Consider the following 15,750-nt stretch of genomic DNA (forward strand, 5'->3'; position numbering starts at 1 on the left):
ACAAATTCACATATCTGCATTTTTATCTATTCCCATGCACCACATGCACAGATCAGCGCACTAATTGACTCGTGTATAAAGTGTTATGTATTGGGGATAGAGCGATTTTTGGCCAGGCCGATATTCTGCATTTTGACGAATATCCGTATCGGCATTTTTTAAAAATCGTGCTAACACACGTAGAAGTGGCTCGTTTTCCAGGCGCAGGCACTGAATTGTTTCAAGAAATAAGATGTTAATCTTCTTGAAAACAGCCAAGTCTTCTCTTGGCACTCGTTGGGTGTTTTTGAGTCCCACCTGTTTTCTTGCAGCTCGGCAGACTTCCTGTCAATCGGTGTGTGCGCGTGCATCATCGAGTGTGCGTCTCCTTCCAGCTCCTTCTGCTTCTGCCTCTGCTGCCGGCTGTGGATCTCTCTCAGCTCCTGCGAGGCGACACGGGAGATACAGGAACCCACAGCGGTAAGGAAGGAGTGGGATCGGATTGGCTGGTTGCTACGGGTTACCACTGACAACAACAACAGTAGCAGCAGCAGCAGCAGCAGCAACGGCAGCGGCGGCAGACACAGCAATACGTATTAGTTTGGGGACCAATGTGCGGTTATGACAACCAACTGTGCCATTAGAAAACTCATCCTTCATTCAAGCAGACTAAACTTGACTAGACTGAGGCAATAACGGATTAAAGTCATCCCGGGACAAATGATGTGCCATGCATGCGTTTCTAAATACAGTGGACCCCCCGCATTTTCAGTTTTCACCCGTTTTCTGAAGCTGAGCCGTGATTGGTCGTTATCTGAGCCCTGAGCAACCGTGATGTCATTTTCAGTCGACAGAAGGGACAAAATGGCCGCCCCCTGAGATGGCTAAAAACGGGTGGATTTTGCCTCTTAACTCATATTCCACAAGCGCAATATTCATCAGAATGCCGCGTTTCATGCCTACTGTGCTTGTATAGAACATATTCTTAAAAAAAAAATGTTTGTGTTGACTTCCTCTCTAAGGCAACGTACATGAATGGTGGAAATTCACTATGTCCGATGAGGCTCGGCCCTTTTACCTCGCAAACAGCCGAAGTCCACTGTACGTGTGACAAGCACACACTGAAGCACATTTAAACCCCCTCTGCTCTGATTCCATACTGACACATGTAGCATTAATAGGATGCTAACCTCTCTTCAAGATGAATCAGCAAACGCCTCACGACTTCTAGCGACACAAATGATATTAGAGGACACGGAGGTGTGAATGGGCAAAGAGGCAGAAGAGAAAAGATGAAGCAAAGAGGTGAGGAAGGGATTCAAATGGAAATGTGGGGAAGGGTGGATGGATGTTCCACTAAAATGAAGTACAAATCACAACTTTGGTGACTTTGAAGCCACGTGTATGGCCTGGATGAGCGCATGTCGACACCTGAGACGCTACCAGCACACAACCAACCAACACACACAGCACACCAGGGTCAGTGCATGCATGTCAAGCCTCAGCAAAGGCAACAAATCCAAAGCAACCTGGGACGGCCGGTACGTCTTGATGCTGTTACTGTCCTTTTCTACAGCAATGACCAAATTCCCCGCATTATCTTATGACCAGTGTGGACCAAACACTGGGAACATGCTGCGCTTTTTGTAGGCTACCGAAACATCGCTGAGCATTTAAGAGCTTGTGAAAAGTTCTTTCATAAAGACTTAAAGGGGACATATTATGGAAAACTCCTGGAAAGTAATCCATCAAGTAAATGACCTAATTCACTATTATGATTGAAGTAAAAACCACCTCCACCAGGGCCAAACCATCAAGTGTGAAATGATCCAACCAAGGATAACTTGCAATTCATCAAATCTAACTATCATAACTTGGAAACTAGGCTGGTTGAAGATTTGCCGTTTCCAAGGCGTCATGTCGAAGCCAAAAGGTAAGCAGAGCTGCATTGAGTTTTGTTGCAATGATTAGCACTAGCTTCTGATAAGCGACACAAATTTGGTTGCTCTGTTGTGAACGTGTCCAAGCAGCCGAGGAGTGAAAAAGCTTGTATTGTCTCTACCGGTGCTTGCTTTTGTTTTCACACTCTGGGCTATGCTTCTGCAAGTAGAAGATGGCTTGCTTAGGTGCAACGCCCTAGCTCCAGCCCTGGTTGTCCTGGTGACCATTGGTTAGGCAGTAGAGCGGGTAAGGTGACTGCCATGAGACAGGAAGTTAACCTAAAGAGGAAGTTAACCCAAACATCTTAACCTACTTGTTGAAATCAGGCATTATGATGAATATAGCGTTTGTAGAATAAGAGTTAATCCACCCCTTTTTAGCCATCTCTGGGGGCGGCCATTTTGTCACTTCTGTCAACTGAAAATGACATCACAGTCGCTCAGGGCTCAGGTAACGAGCAATCACAGCTCAACTGTTTTCTGAAGCTGATCCGTGATTGGTCATTACTTGAGCCCTGAGCAACTCTGATGTCATGTTCAGTCGACAGAAGTAACAAAATGGCCGCCTACTGAGAAGGCTAAAAAACGGTGGATTTTGCTGCTGAACTCATATTCCACAAACGCGATTTTAATCAGAATGCCATGTTTCAACTAGTGGACCTGCATGGAACATAATCTTGAAAAAAAGATGTTTGGGTTGACTTGCCCTTTAAAACAAGTTCCATAAAAATGAGGTGTAACACACAGCAATTCTCAATCCTTGGGATATTTTGTTAAAAAGCCTGGGAAATGTTTGAACTGTGAACAAAAACATAATATGCCTCCTTTTAAAAAATGCTCACACTGCAAATGTTCATGCTCTTGACTAGTTTTTGTCTACTTCTTAAAACGTGTAGTAACTCTTTGACGTTTTTTGGATTCACATCAATCAGGCCGCACCCCAGTCGCAGTACCACCCCAGTCCAGCAGCAGCAGTGTGCTCTACCTGTCTCCCTCTCTGCTCGTCGTCAAGCTGCCGTCGCAGGGCTTCTATCCTGGCACAGTGGCTGGCATAGAACTCACACAGAGACTGGCATGGGCAATGGAGCAAAAAAGGGAGACGTGTGGAGGGGGGGGGATAAATAAAGGAGTAGAAAACAGAAGGAAGGGGTCATTGTGCAAATCTCACAAAGGTTTGACGGAGGAGGCGGCAGTTGAGGTGAAGATGGGTTATGAGTCCACAGAAGAGCAATGTAGCAATGCGGTGAGTTTGAGGGGTAGTCACAAGGAAGACGGAAGGAAGCCAGGTCAAACGTCAACTACTTTACATCACAGCATAATGAGCGTTACCGTGAAGGTCTACTAGCAACATCTATCAAGTCTACGTGTTGATGTCCACATTTTATTAGCCATTCACCCCCAAAAATAACGCCCTCCGAGTTCACACTTCTCTGACTTGACTAGAACATTTGACAGTGAATAAGACACCGAAATTCTTCAGCAACAAGTGTGAATGCGCTGCACATCGACACGTTACATGCAAAAACATTGATGTATAAATGACAATTCGATGACTTAACTGCATGACAGTGACTTCAATAAGCACGGTAAAGAAATACGGTATAGACACACAGCACACCAAGCAAATACTAGTATATCAACATACTCGATTGGGCCAATTATAGCATATTAAGAGTGTATATTTGTCTTAAACTTGCAAAAAAAATAAAAAAAAAGGTTTAAATATGTCATTAGTTCTTTTACTCTCACACACAAGCTATGCAAAAGCATGGCACAAACAACATTGGGCTGTGTTAAAACCGGTGCAATAATGAAGGTTTGACCTCCACCACAAGCCAAAAATTGGGCCTCTTGGGATTCACTTTTTGGCTTCGGAGCTTTACTTTCCTATCGGGCAAGATGACCTGGAACGGTCATTGAAGGTAAAGTACCTCAATACAACCTTTAAGCATGGCTTTACCAAAGAAAAGAATGTATATTTTATCCACTGTGAGCGCTTTGAGTGTCTGGTTGTCCAGATGCGCTTTGTAAATCTGATGCAAAAAAATATCGATATTTTAAGCAGCCGGCCACTGACCAAGTTTATCGACTCAACGCAAAGACGCTAGACTTGCATCAGCAATCAATGCTCACCAACGAACGATGATGTCGGTTCGGTAAAGTGGAGTCAAATTTGTTTTCAACAGCGCTTTCCTGTGTTTGAAAGGAAGCGCCTTTTCACCTCGCCATGACCCGATGAGCTTTTCCACAAAGGTGGAGGAAAAGTGGTGAGAAAAACTCTGGAGGTTTGGCCTTCCTAAGAAGTCCAATGCGTTGAGATGTTTTTGCTGCAGATTTGGGTAACGTACATAGTGGACACGGTCATGTATTTGTTTCAATAGAGGGACAGACAAACACTGTTGACGCACACACAGACCGACAGGCAGACAGACAGATGTCAATCCCAAGTAGTTTGGTCCTTTGTCTACCTTCAGCTGTGTGTTGAAAGCGTCAATCTCGAGCAGCTTGGCCCTGGTTTCCCTCTCCACTGTGTCCAGCTGCTCTTTGAGCTGCTGTCTGCTGGACTCCTTCTGGTCCACGGCCTTCTGCAGTGATGAAAGACTGTCGCCTGCATGCACAAACAAAGTCAGTGTTTCTGCTACTAGGGCTGCACCATATTGGAAAAACATGCGATATGGATGTTGGCTATCGCCGCGATATCAATATTATTGCAATATTTAATGTACCTGACATTTTTATGATCTCATGAAAGAAGTACATTTTTTTCATGCGGCGAAATAAGCAAGCTCAATGCGTTCTTCGCCAACTAATTGTAATTCCCCTTCACAATGTCCAAGTAATGGGTGACGATGCACATTTAAGTTTGCATCTGACTGGTCAAATTCAGATGAAAGCAGACAATTCCATTAGAAAATGATTGCACGTCTACGCGATATGCATATTGCCTCGGCCAATATCGCGATATCGCTATTTTTCCGATATATTGTGCAGCCCTACCTGCTACGAGAGTAAAATGCTTGAGCTTGGCACAAAATTGGAGGATATTGGGTTCGAGTGAAATGTTGACCTCGTGAACCGCTAAGCTGTTTTCATGAAAGAAGTACTCACGGTGCAGGCTGTTCTGTTGAACCTGTTTGAGCTGGTCGTTGAGACTCTGCTTGTCAGGAATGAGACTCCCGAGCCAATGCTGGGAGTCCTGCGGCGACATAAAACGAGCGTTACAGTGGATGAGCTTAGTGTCGTAATGAAGACAAAGAGGTGCGAGGGAGGTTTTCCAGCATACTTGCAGCTGCTGTTGCAAGAGCGTGATCTCGGCGATGCGCGTCTCCCGGGTCTGGTTGGTCTGCTCCACTTCCCTGCGCTGAGCCGACAGACGGAAGCGCACGTCCTTCAGTTTGCCCTCCAACTGGCTCTTCTTGTCGTTCTGCGGCGCGGAGGGGAAGCACATAATTGCATTCATCTGTTCCAAAAGTCATGAAGCTAAAGAAGACACACAATTCATTGCTCTGCTCTGCTCTGCTCTGCTCTTCCTGCTGATGAATTTGCATCTTCTCTTGCTTGTGGTGTGGTGTTGGATTACCAGGGCCTCCAGTTCAAACTCCAGGGTCTTCTTGCGGGCTTTGAGCAGAACGATGCTCTCCTGCTCTCGGTTCCTCTGGGTCAGAAGCTCCTGGCGACGCTGCCGCTCCCACTCCAGCTGCCTCTGCCGCTCCAGCTCGCGCTTAGCAGCCTGGACCACACGTGGGCAACACATTAAAGCGGCCGTTCCGTTCTTGCTCGGCGGCATGCCGAGAGAATTTTTCAAAGTGAACTATGTGCCCTGGCTCCAAAAAGAAATGGCATCAGGCTTGACCAAATAAATAACAAATCCCGGTGTGTCTTGCGTCCATCTCACCTCTCTCCTCTCGATTTCTTTGCGTCTCTCCTCTTCTCGCTGCCTCTCCAGCTCCCTCTGCTTCTCAAGCTGCTTCTCCAACTCCTGCTGTCGCCTCCTCTCTTGCTCCAGCCTCTCGCGCTCCTGACACACAAACAGAGTCAAGAAAGCGGCTCTTATTTCCTGAGGCACCATTCGCTTCCTCGCTCGAAGATTCCCGCGCTCTGCGCTGAGCCACCTTCCTCTCCTGCTCTTCTCTCTCCAGCGCCGCTAGCCTCTCCTGCTCTTTCCTCTGCTGCTCCTGCAGGGCCTGACGTCGCTTCTCCAGCTCCAAGTTGCCTCGCTCAAAGTTCTCCCGCTTCTTATCCTCGAACGTGACTGCGGGGCGACAAAAACAGAGGAAATACAAATACATTGTCCATTTTTGATAGCTACAGTACAAAAACATCCTTTTGAGGATTAAGAGAGTGAGAAATAAGGAAGTTGATGTATTGAACTATGTCTACTTTGTGTTTCTACAATTTGGCGGGTTCTATTTTAGTTGTGCAATTCCTCTGCTATCACACTGAGACACACATTTTACTATTATCGCCATGTGGAGATGCACTTCTACAGAAGTCAAGACCAATTTTAAAAAATGTATCGGTATTGTTCAACTCCACCACCCCCCCGCTCAAACTATTTCACTGCGCACCGCGTTCCAAACTTCCCAACCTGTTTTGTCGGAAACGAGGACCTGCTGTATACTTTCGCACAGCACTGACAAACTCTTGCCATCAGTTCAACAAATGATGGAGAAGAAAACATTTGTGAACCTGGGAGTTTCTTGTCCTGGTTGGTCTCTATCTCCTCCTCCGCCTCCTCAGGGACGCTCTTCTGGTCCGACTGCACGCTGTCGCTCCGCACACGCCTGCAGCACGCATAACACAAACGGCGCTTCAGTCTTGTCATCACGTCGCGTGTATGTATCCATAACAATCGATTATCCTATTTAAGACTGTGGGAGGAATGAGGAAAAAAGTCCAGAGATTTGGGATGGTGGTAACAGAGAAGAGGAGATCGTGCACAAGGGTGATGGATCAGTGGTTCTCAAACTTACATTTTTAAAAAGTACATACATCATAGATGTGAGAACTGGGGACTAGCGCCAACAAAACAAACACATTAAACCAATTACTCCAATCTACCTTTGGGCCAATTAAAAGGTCAAATGTGATTCTGACCATCACATAAATTTGACATCTCAGCACGAATACCCCCTTCAGCTCAGAACAATGATGACGATGAATTCTTAAACTAGTACAACATTATCTTGGAGAAATACCACTATTCTCATGACATTACAATTTTTTTTTGCAACAAAATACATTTGTTTACATTAAATATTAGGATTAGGCTTTTTTTCTTGAAAAAAAATACGACTTTACTCTCATAGCGAATTAATTTTTGTTTTTTTAGAGAACACAGTTAGGACTTTTTCACAAAAATAGACATCTTTTTAATTCCTGTAACATTCAGGGGTACACGTGGTAGTTAAGTTATGTTTAATTGGCGTGAGGATTATGAGGGGTCCTTGGAATAAATTCTCTCCTGTGACATGTTCCTGGAGCCAAAAAGTTTGAGAAGCCTTGCAATCGATGCTCTGACATGTACCTGAATGTAGGCGGGACGTAATCCGGCGGCAGCACGGGGGGCAGAGGCAGGCCGGACATGGCCATGTCTATGAGGTGCATGGCCAAGATGAACTCCTCCGCCGTCAACTTCCCATCTTGGTCGATATCTGACAGGCTCCTGTCAAAACAAGACATTTTATGCTGCGGTGAATAGTGGGCCGGGTTTGAAATGAATTGTAGAAATCTCAAGTAGTGACCATATTGAGGCCAGCTGGCCTTGAGGAAGACTGGACTGCATGAGGATGGTGCGCGCCTGCGGACCTGAACAAAAACAGAAGTGCAAAATAGCAATCAACGGCACACGCCAAGGACATTTTTTCCAGGCGCTGGAGGGCGTACCAGTCAGGTGGCCGCTCATCATTTTGTCATGGGAGTTAAACAGCTGCCTGTACTTGAGCCTCGACGACTGAGGGACGGCCCAGTCGACGGGGGGCTGACCGCTGCCGAGGCAAACACGTGATACCACCCAGAATGTTTTAATTCTTCCTCGTGTATCAGAAGGTCAACAAGTCAGACGTTTGCAGCGACCTACCCGGTGGCATCGAACGATGGACCCTTTTGCAATTTGCTGGCGGAACGGTTGAAGGAGGCCTTGTTGATCGAGGAAGCTGTAAAAGGTAGACATATGATGCTGTTTACTACATTTCAAAACACATGTCCTCATAGAATGACCGTGACACTTCAAAACAGCACAAGTATCAAGAATTATGGGACACTTTAAAGCCTATGGTCTGTCTTGTGGAAATTAGCCTGTTTTGAGGGGGCAGTCCTGTCTCAGACCAAAGGCGAGTCCATCATTCGTTACCATAACGACCCGGGAAGGAGCAAGGAGTGGTGGCACAAATACAAAAGAGAGCGAGTGTAAACTACATAGCGCACGTACGCTCCCATAAAGATAGAAAATGCATCAATGATATTTTCCCTGGTGCATGCACCACTTCATCACGTGGCTGCCCAATTTGACTTATTTTTCGGACTTTTAACTCATTTGCATCTGAGGTGTGTACCACCAAACACAAACGCCTCCTCCTTGCCACGGCGTCGAGAGCCTCACTGAGAAATCGAGTACGTGCCGTTCGTCAGAAGCTGACGCTGTGAGCTAACATACAGGTACAACTAAACTATGCAGCTCTGCTTACCTTTTGACTATGACATGATTGCGTAGTCTGGCATAATTCAGAACAACTGGCACACAGACGCAGTTTCAGAAACAGACAGCTCACAAAACTAAGAAACTGGCATTTCCAAAAGGTGATGAAGACTTTTTATATATACATTGTATATGATCCTGGAGAACACCCTTATGTTTTGCATTTCCTCAGGTACGGACAAATTCCGAATAAAATTGATTTGATTGATGGAAAAGTAAAAAAAAAAATAAAATAAAAACTTTTGAAGATGAAAACATCATCTGACTTACGCATTGCCTGGCGCCAGGGAAAATGTTACCTGGGTGGGAGAAGCCTGAGATGGGTTGCATCATGCCCGTGGTAGGAGCTCCGTTGGCCATGGGCGGCGGGAGGCTAGGCGGCGGCGCCGAGACCAGAGGCGGCGACACCCCGACGGGGAGAGGAGGGAGCGGAAGAGGGGGCACGCCCGGCAGAGCGGTGGCGATGGGCGCCAATGCGGGCATGGGGGGCATACCTGCAGGCGGGAAAACACACACAGAGTGAGCGAATCTATGATATGTCACCAACATCTGTGGGAGAGCCTTACCGAAGCCGGCCTGCGGGGCTAGAGACAGCGCGGGCTGTTTCATACTGGGGGGTAATGCAGGAGGAAGGGGGTGGCCCTGGAGTTTAAGCTTGATGAGCTTCATGGCGATGGAGAACTCGTGGATGTCCATGCGCCCGTCACTGTTCATGTCAGCCAAGGCCCTGGAAGCACAAAAATGTAGGTGAGCTACGGTTGTTTTGAGCCACAAGTCCACATATACACTATTTTTAAAAAATATATATTTTTTAAAAAGAGTGAGAGAGAGAGAGAGAGAGAGAGAGAGAGAGAGAGAGAGAGAGAGAGAGAGAGAGAGAGAGAAAGAAAGAGAAAGAGGAATTGCGAGAGAGTTCCAACAAAGGATGAAACAAGTATGTGCTTTACATCAACAGGTGGTGCTATACACTTGGGCTGCAGTTATTGAATATTTTTACTAGTGATAAATAGATTTTTTCGGGGAGGCAATCCCTTCAGCCCTAGTTTAAAGATCAAAATAAACAGTTAGCTATCTTTTTAAATCAATAAAAATGAACAATTTTTTCAGCCCATCACATGTTAAGTATCATTACCAAAACCAAATTTGTCACCCAAGTACAGCAAAACACAAAAAACCTCTGCAGAGGACTTGGATACAATCTTTTTTTTTTTTTTTTTTTTTTTTAATAACATGCATATTGATGCGGACACCGCTCAAGCATGTGTATGTCACAATTATTATGACCAAAGTGGCTGGTGACTCAAGAGTTTTGTCAGAATCTGCGAGCTGACTAACCAGATTTGGGCCAAGATGGGTGGCGGCAGTCCGGATTGCAGGAAGAAGTTCCTGGCCTGATCCCCTGAAAAATGTCAACACACGCACACACACCCACACAGGAAGTGAGCACACAGGATGACACATCATCACACAACGGACCTTGACAGAGACGTGGAATTGAATGCATTTGGCTTCAGAACATAAGAGTTACCCGTGATGTATCCCCCCGCGGTGGGAGAGAGGCTGTGAAACTGTTGGTCATGTTTGGCTCTCTCATCCACAGAGATCAGGAACACGTCCGGACCTGAGACCCCAACAAACACACACGCGCAGATGGACAGAAAAAAAGGGGGGGGGCCAAGACGCGCAGCAACGGGGGAGAAAAAGGGAAGGTATGAGGAGAATGCATTAGTCATGAGTTTCACTTCCGGTGGGGAGGATTACTTTGGATGGACGGCAAGACGACCGGGTGTTGCGTTTACTGACCCGTGAAAGTGCTGGGGAACTGTGCCATGGCTCACTCAGTCTTCTTCAGAAACACCGCCTGTAAAAAAAAAAAAAAAAAAAAAAAACACAGAAAAGTATTTCAAGCGACTTGTCTTTTGGCCGATGAATGCCATCGCATGTCGACAAATCACCCAAATTTTGCTTACTTGCACGTGAAGATCATAAGTGTGTCATATGACTCGGGATGAGCAAAATATGGTCCATGGGCCACATACAGCACATCCTGCGCTTTAACCCGGCCCACCGTGCATTTACCTTACTGTACCCAGTCTAATAACAATTTCGACTTTGATACAATTTAAAAGTCATTCACCATAATAAAAAGAAACACGCCCACTTCCAAATTAATTGAAAACTGCAGCCCACGCCTTAGGCAATGACACAAATTTGTGTATGTGTGTGTGTGTGTGTGTTTGTGAGTGTGTGTGGCATAACTCTCACGCCGGTATGTTAATCAGATCCAGACCTGTAAAGCCCGCCCCCCCTCCCAAAAAAAAAACCCAGCCCACTCCGGCAATAAATTGAACCTACCCGTTGCAACTATGCACAAGTGCCGTGCCAGTCCATAAAAAAAAAAAAAAAAGAGAAGTCAACTAAGAATGTCAAGAAAATCATCACCACTGCTCTCCTTCGGTCTATGGGGGTGTGTGTTACTGGGTGACTGTCTTTTTAATCAGAGCTGGAGGACAAAGTAACCAGCTTAAGTGGGTCAGAGAGACAAAAGCATACGCACACACTCTCTCACACACACACACACACACACACGATTACAGTAACAGAGCGACAGCAGCAGTAAAGCAGTGGGGTAACTACAGCACAAGGTTTCCCTCTTCTCAGGCATTCAAGTGAATCTTCAAATTGTGGCTGTGGAGAAAACACACTAATGTGCACACGAGAAAAGGAGCTACAGTGTATAAAGCAGCGCTAAAACAAACAAACAAAAAAAACATTCGCAATGGCGTTCAGTTCGACGAACAATCAAAAATCCTTGCCTTGGTTGTCTAAAACATGGCTTTCCGATTAATATTGTATTTGTGGAATATGAGTTAAGCAGCAAAATGCAGCCGTTTTTAGCCATCGCAGGGGGCGGCCATTTTGCCATTTGCTGTCGACTGAAAATGACATCACAGTTGCTCAGGGATCAGGTGCAGACCAATCACGGCTCACCTGTGTTCTGTGTGAGCCATGATTGGTCCTTGCCGTGTCTATAAATTCAGTCTGAGAAGTGCAATTCACGTTTGCACATCACTGTTTCATGAAAAAGCTGAAGTGATAAAGCCACACATGAGTTTGCATTATTGCTGTCATCCGCCAAACAATTTTTCAATCATTTCATTCAACTAAAGAAATGTACGTAATACGCACACTCAAAATCGAGCTTCCATGGCCATGAATGACGCACACTGTTAGCCAGTTACCAAGCAGCTGCTAACCTGAGCCAACAACGGCCAACTGCACTCTCACTCACTGACACACACGGCCAGGTCTTGCCTTTTAAAGCCACACCCATTCAAAGTCACACAAACTACAGTGTGAGAGCCTGAGGGTGCAAGGGGACAAAAATAATACCTGCACTGATCATACACATTTTGGAAAAAACAATTATCTGATTGCCCAATTAATCGATATGACAATCAGTAGACTACTGGGTTCTAAAAATATGGGATGGCATGCTTCTACTGCCAATTTGACTGTGTGAATGAAACCCAAAAGAGATCCAAATTTCATTCACAAGGACTCAAAAACATGATAAAACAATCAGAATAATATAATCATGAACAAAATGTTCCAATCATACATAATCTTTGTTTATTGAAGCAGATTTAGCAGAAAGATGAGCTTTGGAGGGAGTACACCCTAAACGAGCCGCCAGCCAATCACAGGGTAGAATTGATGCCTAATGAAATGCACTGGGGAAAAAAAGACAATTAAAAATTTAAGTAGTATAATACCCCGATTTGGCAGAGTAAAATTCAGATTATGTTATAATGTGATAATGAGTTAAAAAAATAATGGCAATTGCCGATTTTAAAAGACTTAATGTCAGCCGATTAATTGGTCGGCCCCGCCCATAATATTATTGAATTATTTTATTAATACTCAATATCTGCACCAATAAATATCAGACACAGTAGCGGATTCGATATGATCTTTTCAAACTACACTGAATTATTTCAGTGTTTATTATTTCCTACATGTTACAAATTGTCACTCTCCAATGAAATGTCTTTAGTTTTGTTTTGTATCTGAATCGCAAAGAACATTTTGCTCACGTTTCTGACCAAACCAACAACCTGTAAGACATCCACTCATCAGTAGCGAGCAACCAGGGAATATTTGAGGAAAGAAAAAAAAAGCCATGGGATTTAGATCAACTCATTATTCCACTTAAAAACACTGTATCCTACTGCGATTAGTACATGACTGAAAAACATGAATCACTGCTTTGTGTCGGCCATATTTCTTTTGTGTGTACGTGCGTGTGTGTGGGTGTGTGCGCGCGCGTGTGTGTGTGGAGTTGCAGTGTTTGTTTTGATGGGATTAGTCTGAATAATTAGAGCATGGGGATGGCAGCCGGAATGTCGTTATCAAGGCTTGTGGCAGATGCCTGTTTAACCCAATGATGCACACACACACATGTGCACACACACACACACAAGATAACACAGATTAAGGTTGAGACTCACTCTCTGCCCCCTTGTTTACCCTGATGACCCCTCTTACATGCAAATGTTTATGGATCTAAGAAGTGCTAATGCCCTGGAAAGTCACCTCGCAGCAAAACCAGCCAGCAAAGCTTTCGGTTATGAAAAGATCAACAAGGATGCCACACTGATTTGTTGAGGTCTGACTGCAAAGTTGCAAACGGTTGCCAAAGGAAACCAAAGAGTGTTTTCCCACAGCAAACTACTGTATGTTGTTTTGGTTTCATCGGCAAGGTCGTTCCTGCGTCCGTTCACAAAACTAATGTCCACTAAATCACTCAATTGTTTTTATTTCAAAACAAAGTCGAGTCCCCATTGGAAATAATCGATGTTCCTAAACTACAACTATTATGCATATCGTTACACATTATGCATATCAATAAATATTTTGCTATACATTAGGGCTGCCACAAGCCACTATTTTGCTAGACGATTAGTACCCGATCGTAGTCGCGAATAGTCAACTAATCGTATCATATGTAATTTGCGGCATATCTCACTGCTGACACAATTCTTTAAAAATGTGTGCAAATTAAAATAAAGACAATGATATACAGTAGTAAGATAGTACATTCCACTTGCATTAAACTTGTGTATAAAATTAATTATTATAAAATCAGCAAAAGGTGCAAATAATAATAAGAATAAATTCAAGTATGATTTCCGTGTGTAAACAAACAGTTTATTGGATACAAGTGAATATTGAAAATGATTTTTTTACAAATATGCCAATTTTGTAATCATGGAGTGTAATAATTGTAATTGAATTTCAATTCATTGCACAGCCCGAACTATACAGAGTGAAAAATGTACGGTCCGATACCAATTGGCCCGCGGACCACTCATCTAATGCACCGAGAAGCACTTTACAGGTATTTCATCGGAATTGCTCAGCGCTTTTACGTTAGCGTCTGCTTGATAGAATTTCAGCATGTATCCAATTGTTTGATTTCATGAATTGTTTGATTCCAGATGTTCTTCTTTGACACAGAAGGTTCACTTTCAGGGTCAGTCACCCTTCTACGGTGACATCACAAGAAGGCAAAGAATGAAGCGAAAGCCTCTTGCGAGAGTCGCCCCTCGACATGGTGACCGAGCTGGCGTCTCAGGTGACATCACATATGACGGCGTGAGCTTTTCGACCAAAGCCCAAATGGTGCTACTTTTGAGGCCAGGTTTGCTCTTGGACCAAACACTGTACACAAGAAGAGATGGTGAATGGACCCTCGACACAACGTGTTGGTCGTGACGAATGCGAATCTCCTCCCGCAGCGTTGGCAACATATACGGTCTCGACGCACCACAATGCCACGCAGAACACACACTGACACTCAGGTCTCACTTTGCTCCCCCCCTCAGCGACACATGGCAACACATTCTTATCACACTGCTGTAAAATGATGAGGTCATCCGCATGGGCCCCACCTCCATTTCCCTCCTCCGTCTTAATGTACTGTATCAGCGACTCACCACAAGCCAGCATTTGACGTGAAACCAAACAAAGTGCAAAGTGAAAATCCGTGAAAAGATCATAAAAAAAAAAAAAAAAAAACATGTTTAAATTGATTTGCCCCAACATGCTTTAACATGTTAAAATGTGTTAAAACACATTTTTTACACATTGTAAATGTGTAACTTTAAGAGGCGGGGCCAGCGCCACTGCCTAAGTGCCCTCATTGTTTTTGTGTTTCAATGTTCTTCCGGTGTTCAATAAACATCTGAAAAGTGCATCGGTACTGAGGCTCTCCTTACCCACATGTGGGGGCATAAGAGATACTGTCCAAAAAAACAACTGATGCACTGATACCACCTTTTACATACTGGGTACAAGTGCAAGTTATGTTTGAGTGCATGCTGATGCAAAGTACCAATATACGATAACAACGATATGTCTTCAATCAAATATTGTTCAAAAACTCAAAGTACAAACTTTTCTTGAACCTCCGTAAGTTTTACTCAAATATGTTGAGTGACAACTTGTCATTACTGACATTTGAACATCCTCAACTGCAATTTCTTCTGACAGTCTTGCCACACACATTTCCCTGAAATGTAGCCTGCAACACAAGGCCTTTCCGTTATAAACACTCAGCATTAACACTAGGGGTCACTAACTAAAAGGAGCACATACAGTGAGTAGATCAGTAATAAAGAAGAAATAAGAGACAAAGAAGAATGTATTGTTGAGTCTGTAAAAGTCGTACAAAAAGTACAAGACTGCTTCTTGAGAATACCACAAAAACCGATGAGACCGCTGTAGTGACACTTTAATCACACCATCGCTTACTTCTTTCTACTCAACGTGCAGAGCATAATTTGCAGTTGCCTAAAAGTGTTGTCATCCACGTTTACATGATGAATCTCCACACGGCTGGTAAGGCTCCGAACCATAAAGTGTCTGTCAGGCTGTTGAAACGGCCTCAGTGCGTCATATCGCAGCAATTTTACCGGCAAGAGTCAGAGTCGAGCATCATGAGCTATCAAGTAAGTGCCGCATTTCAGAAGCTAACGCTGTTATCCACTGCTCCCAACCAGCCAAATACACGTCAATTAATGAAAACCTGAAAATACTCACCCTCCCAACCCGACGTCAACAACTTAGCCC

The 15,750-nt window shown here is 44.4% G+C and overlaps 1 protein-coding gene across 7 annotated transcripts in view; it reads right to left on the reverse strand.

Moving 5' to 3' along the window:
* itsn1 (intersectin 1 (SH3 domain protein)) overlaps positions 1–15,750 on the reverse strand; it is a 36,323-nt gene that overhangs the window by 19,783 nt on the left and 790 nt on the right. For 3 of the 7 annotated variants that reach the window (XM_086046174.1, XM_086046175.1, XM_086046173.1), the window contains exons 2-18: positions 10,420–10,477; positions 10,145–10,237; positions 9,952–10,015; positions 9,183–9,343; positions 8,916–9,110; positions 7,999–8,074; positions 7,806–7,906; positions 7,664–7,727; positions 7,447–7,584; positions 6,609–6,703; positions 6,032–6,171; positions 5,815–5,937; positions 5,500–5,649; positions 5,203–5,343; positions 5,028–5,115; positions 4,388–4,527; positions 298–422 (exon numbers count right to left, since the gene is read on the reverse strand). In XM_086046174.1, the coding sequence (XP_085902300.1) occupies positions 298–422; positions 4,388–4,527; positions 5,028–5,115; positions 5,203–5,343; positions 5,500–5,649; positions 5,815–5,937; positions 6,032–6,171; positions 6,609–6,703; positions 7,447–7,584; positions 7,664–7,727; positions 7,806–7,906; positions 7,999–8,074; positions 8,916–9,110; positions 9,183–9,343; positions 9,952–10,015; positions 10,145–10,237; positions 10,420–10,447 (1,922 nt within the window). In that variant the 5' untranslated portion in view covers positions 10,448–10,477. Of the gene's footprint in view, positions 1–297; positions 423–4,387; positions 4,528–5,027; positions 5,116–5,202; positions 5,344–5,499; positions 5,650–5,814; positions 5,938–6,031; positions 6,172–6,608; positions 6,704–7,446; positions 7,585–7,663; positions 7,728–7,805; positions 7,907–7,998; positions 8,075–8,915; positions 9,344–9,951; positions 10,016–10,144; positions 10,238–10,419; positions 10,478–10,971; positions 11,096–15,750 lie in introns of those variants that run through there. The other 4 variants (XM_086046171.1, XM_086046172.1, XM_086046169.1 and 1 more) reach the window with 2 other exon arrangements.

This window comes from Filicampus tigris, chromosome 11, assembly GCF_054856515.1.
Source record: "Filicampus tigris isolate MCC_2025a chromosome 11, RoL_Ftig_1.0, whole genome shotgun sequence".
Taxonomy (NCBI): domain Eukaryota; kingdom Metazoa; phylum Chordata; class Actinopteri; order Syngnathiformes; family Syngnathidae; genus Filicampus; species Filicampus tigris.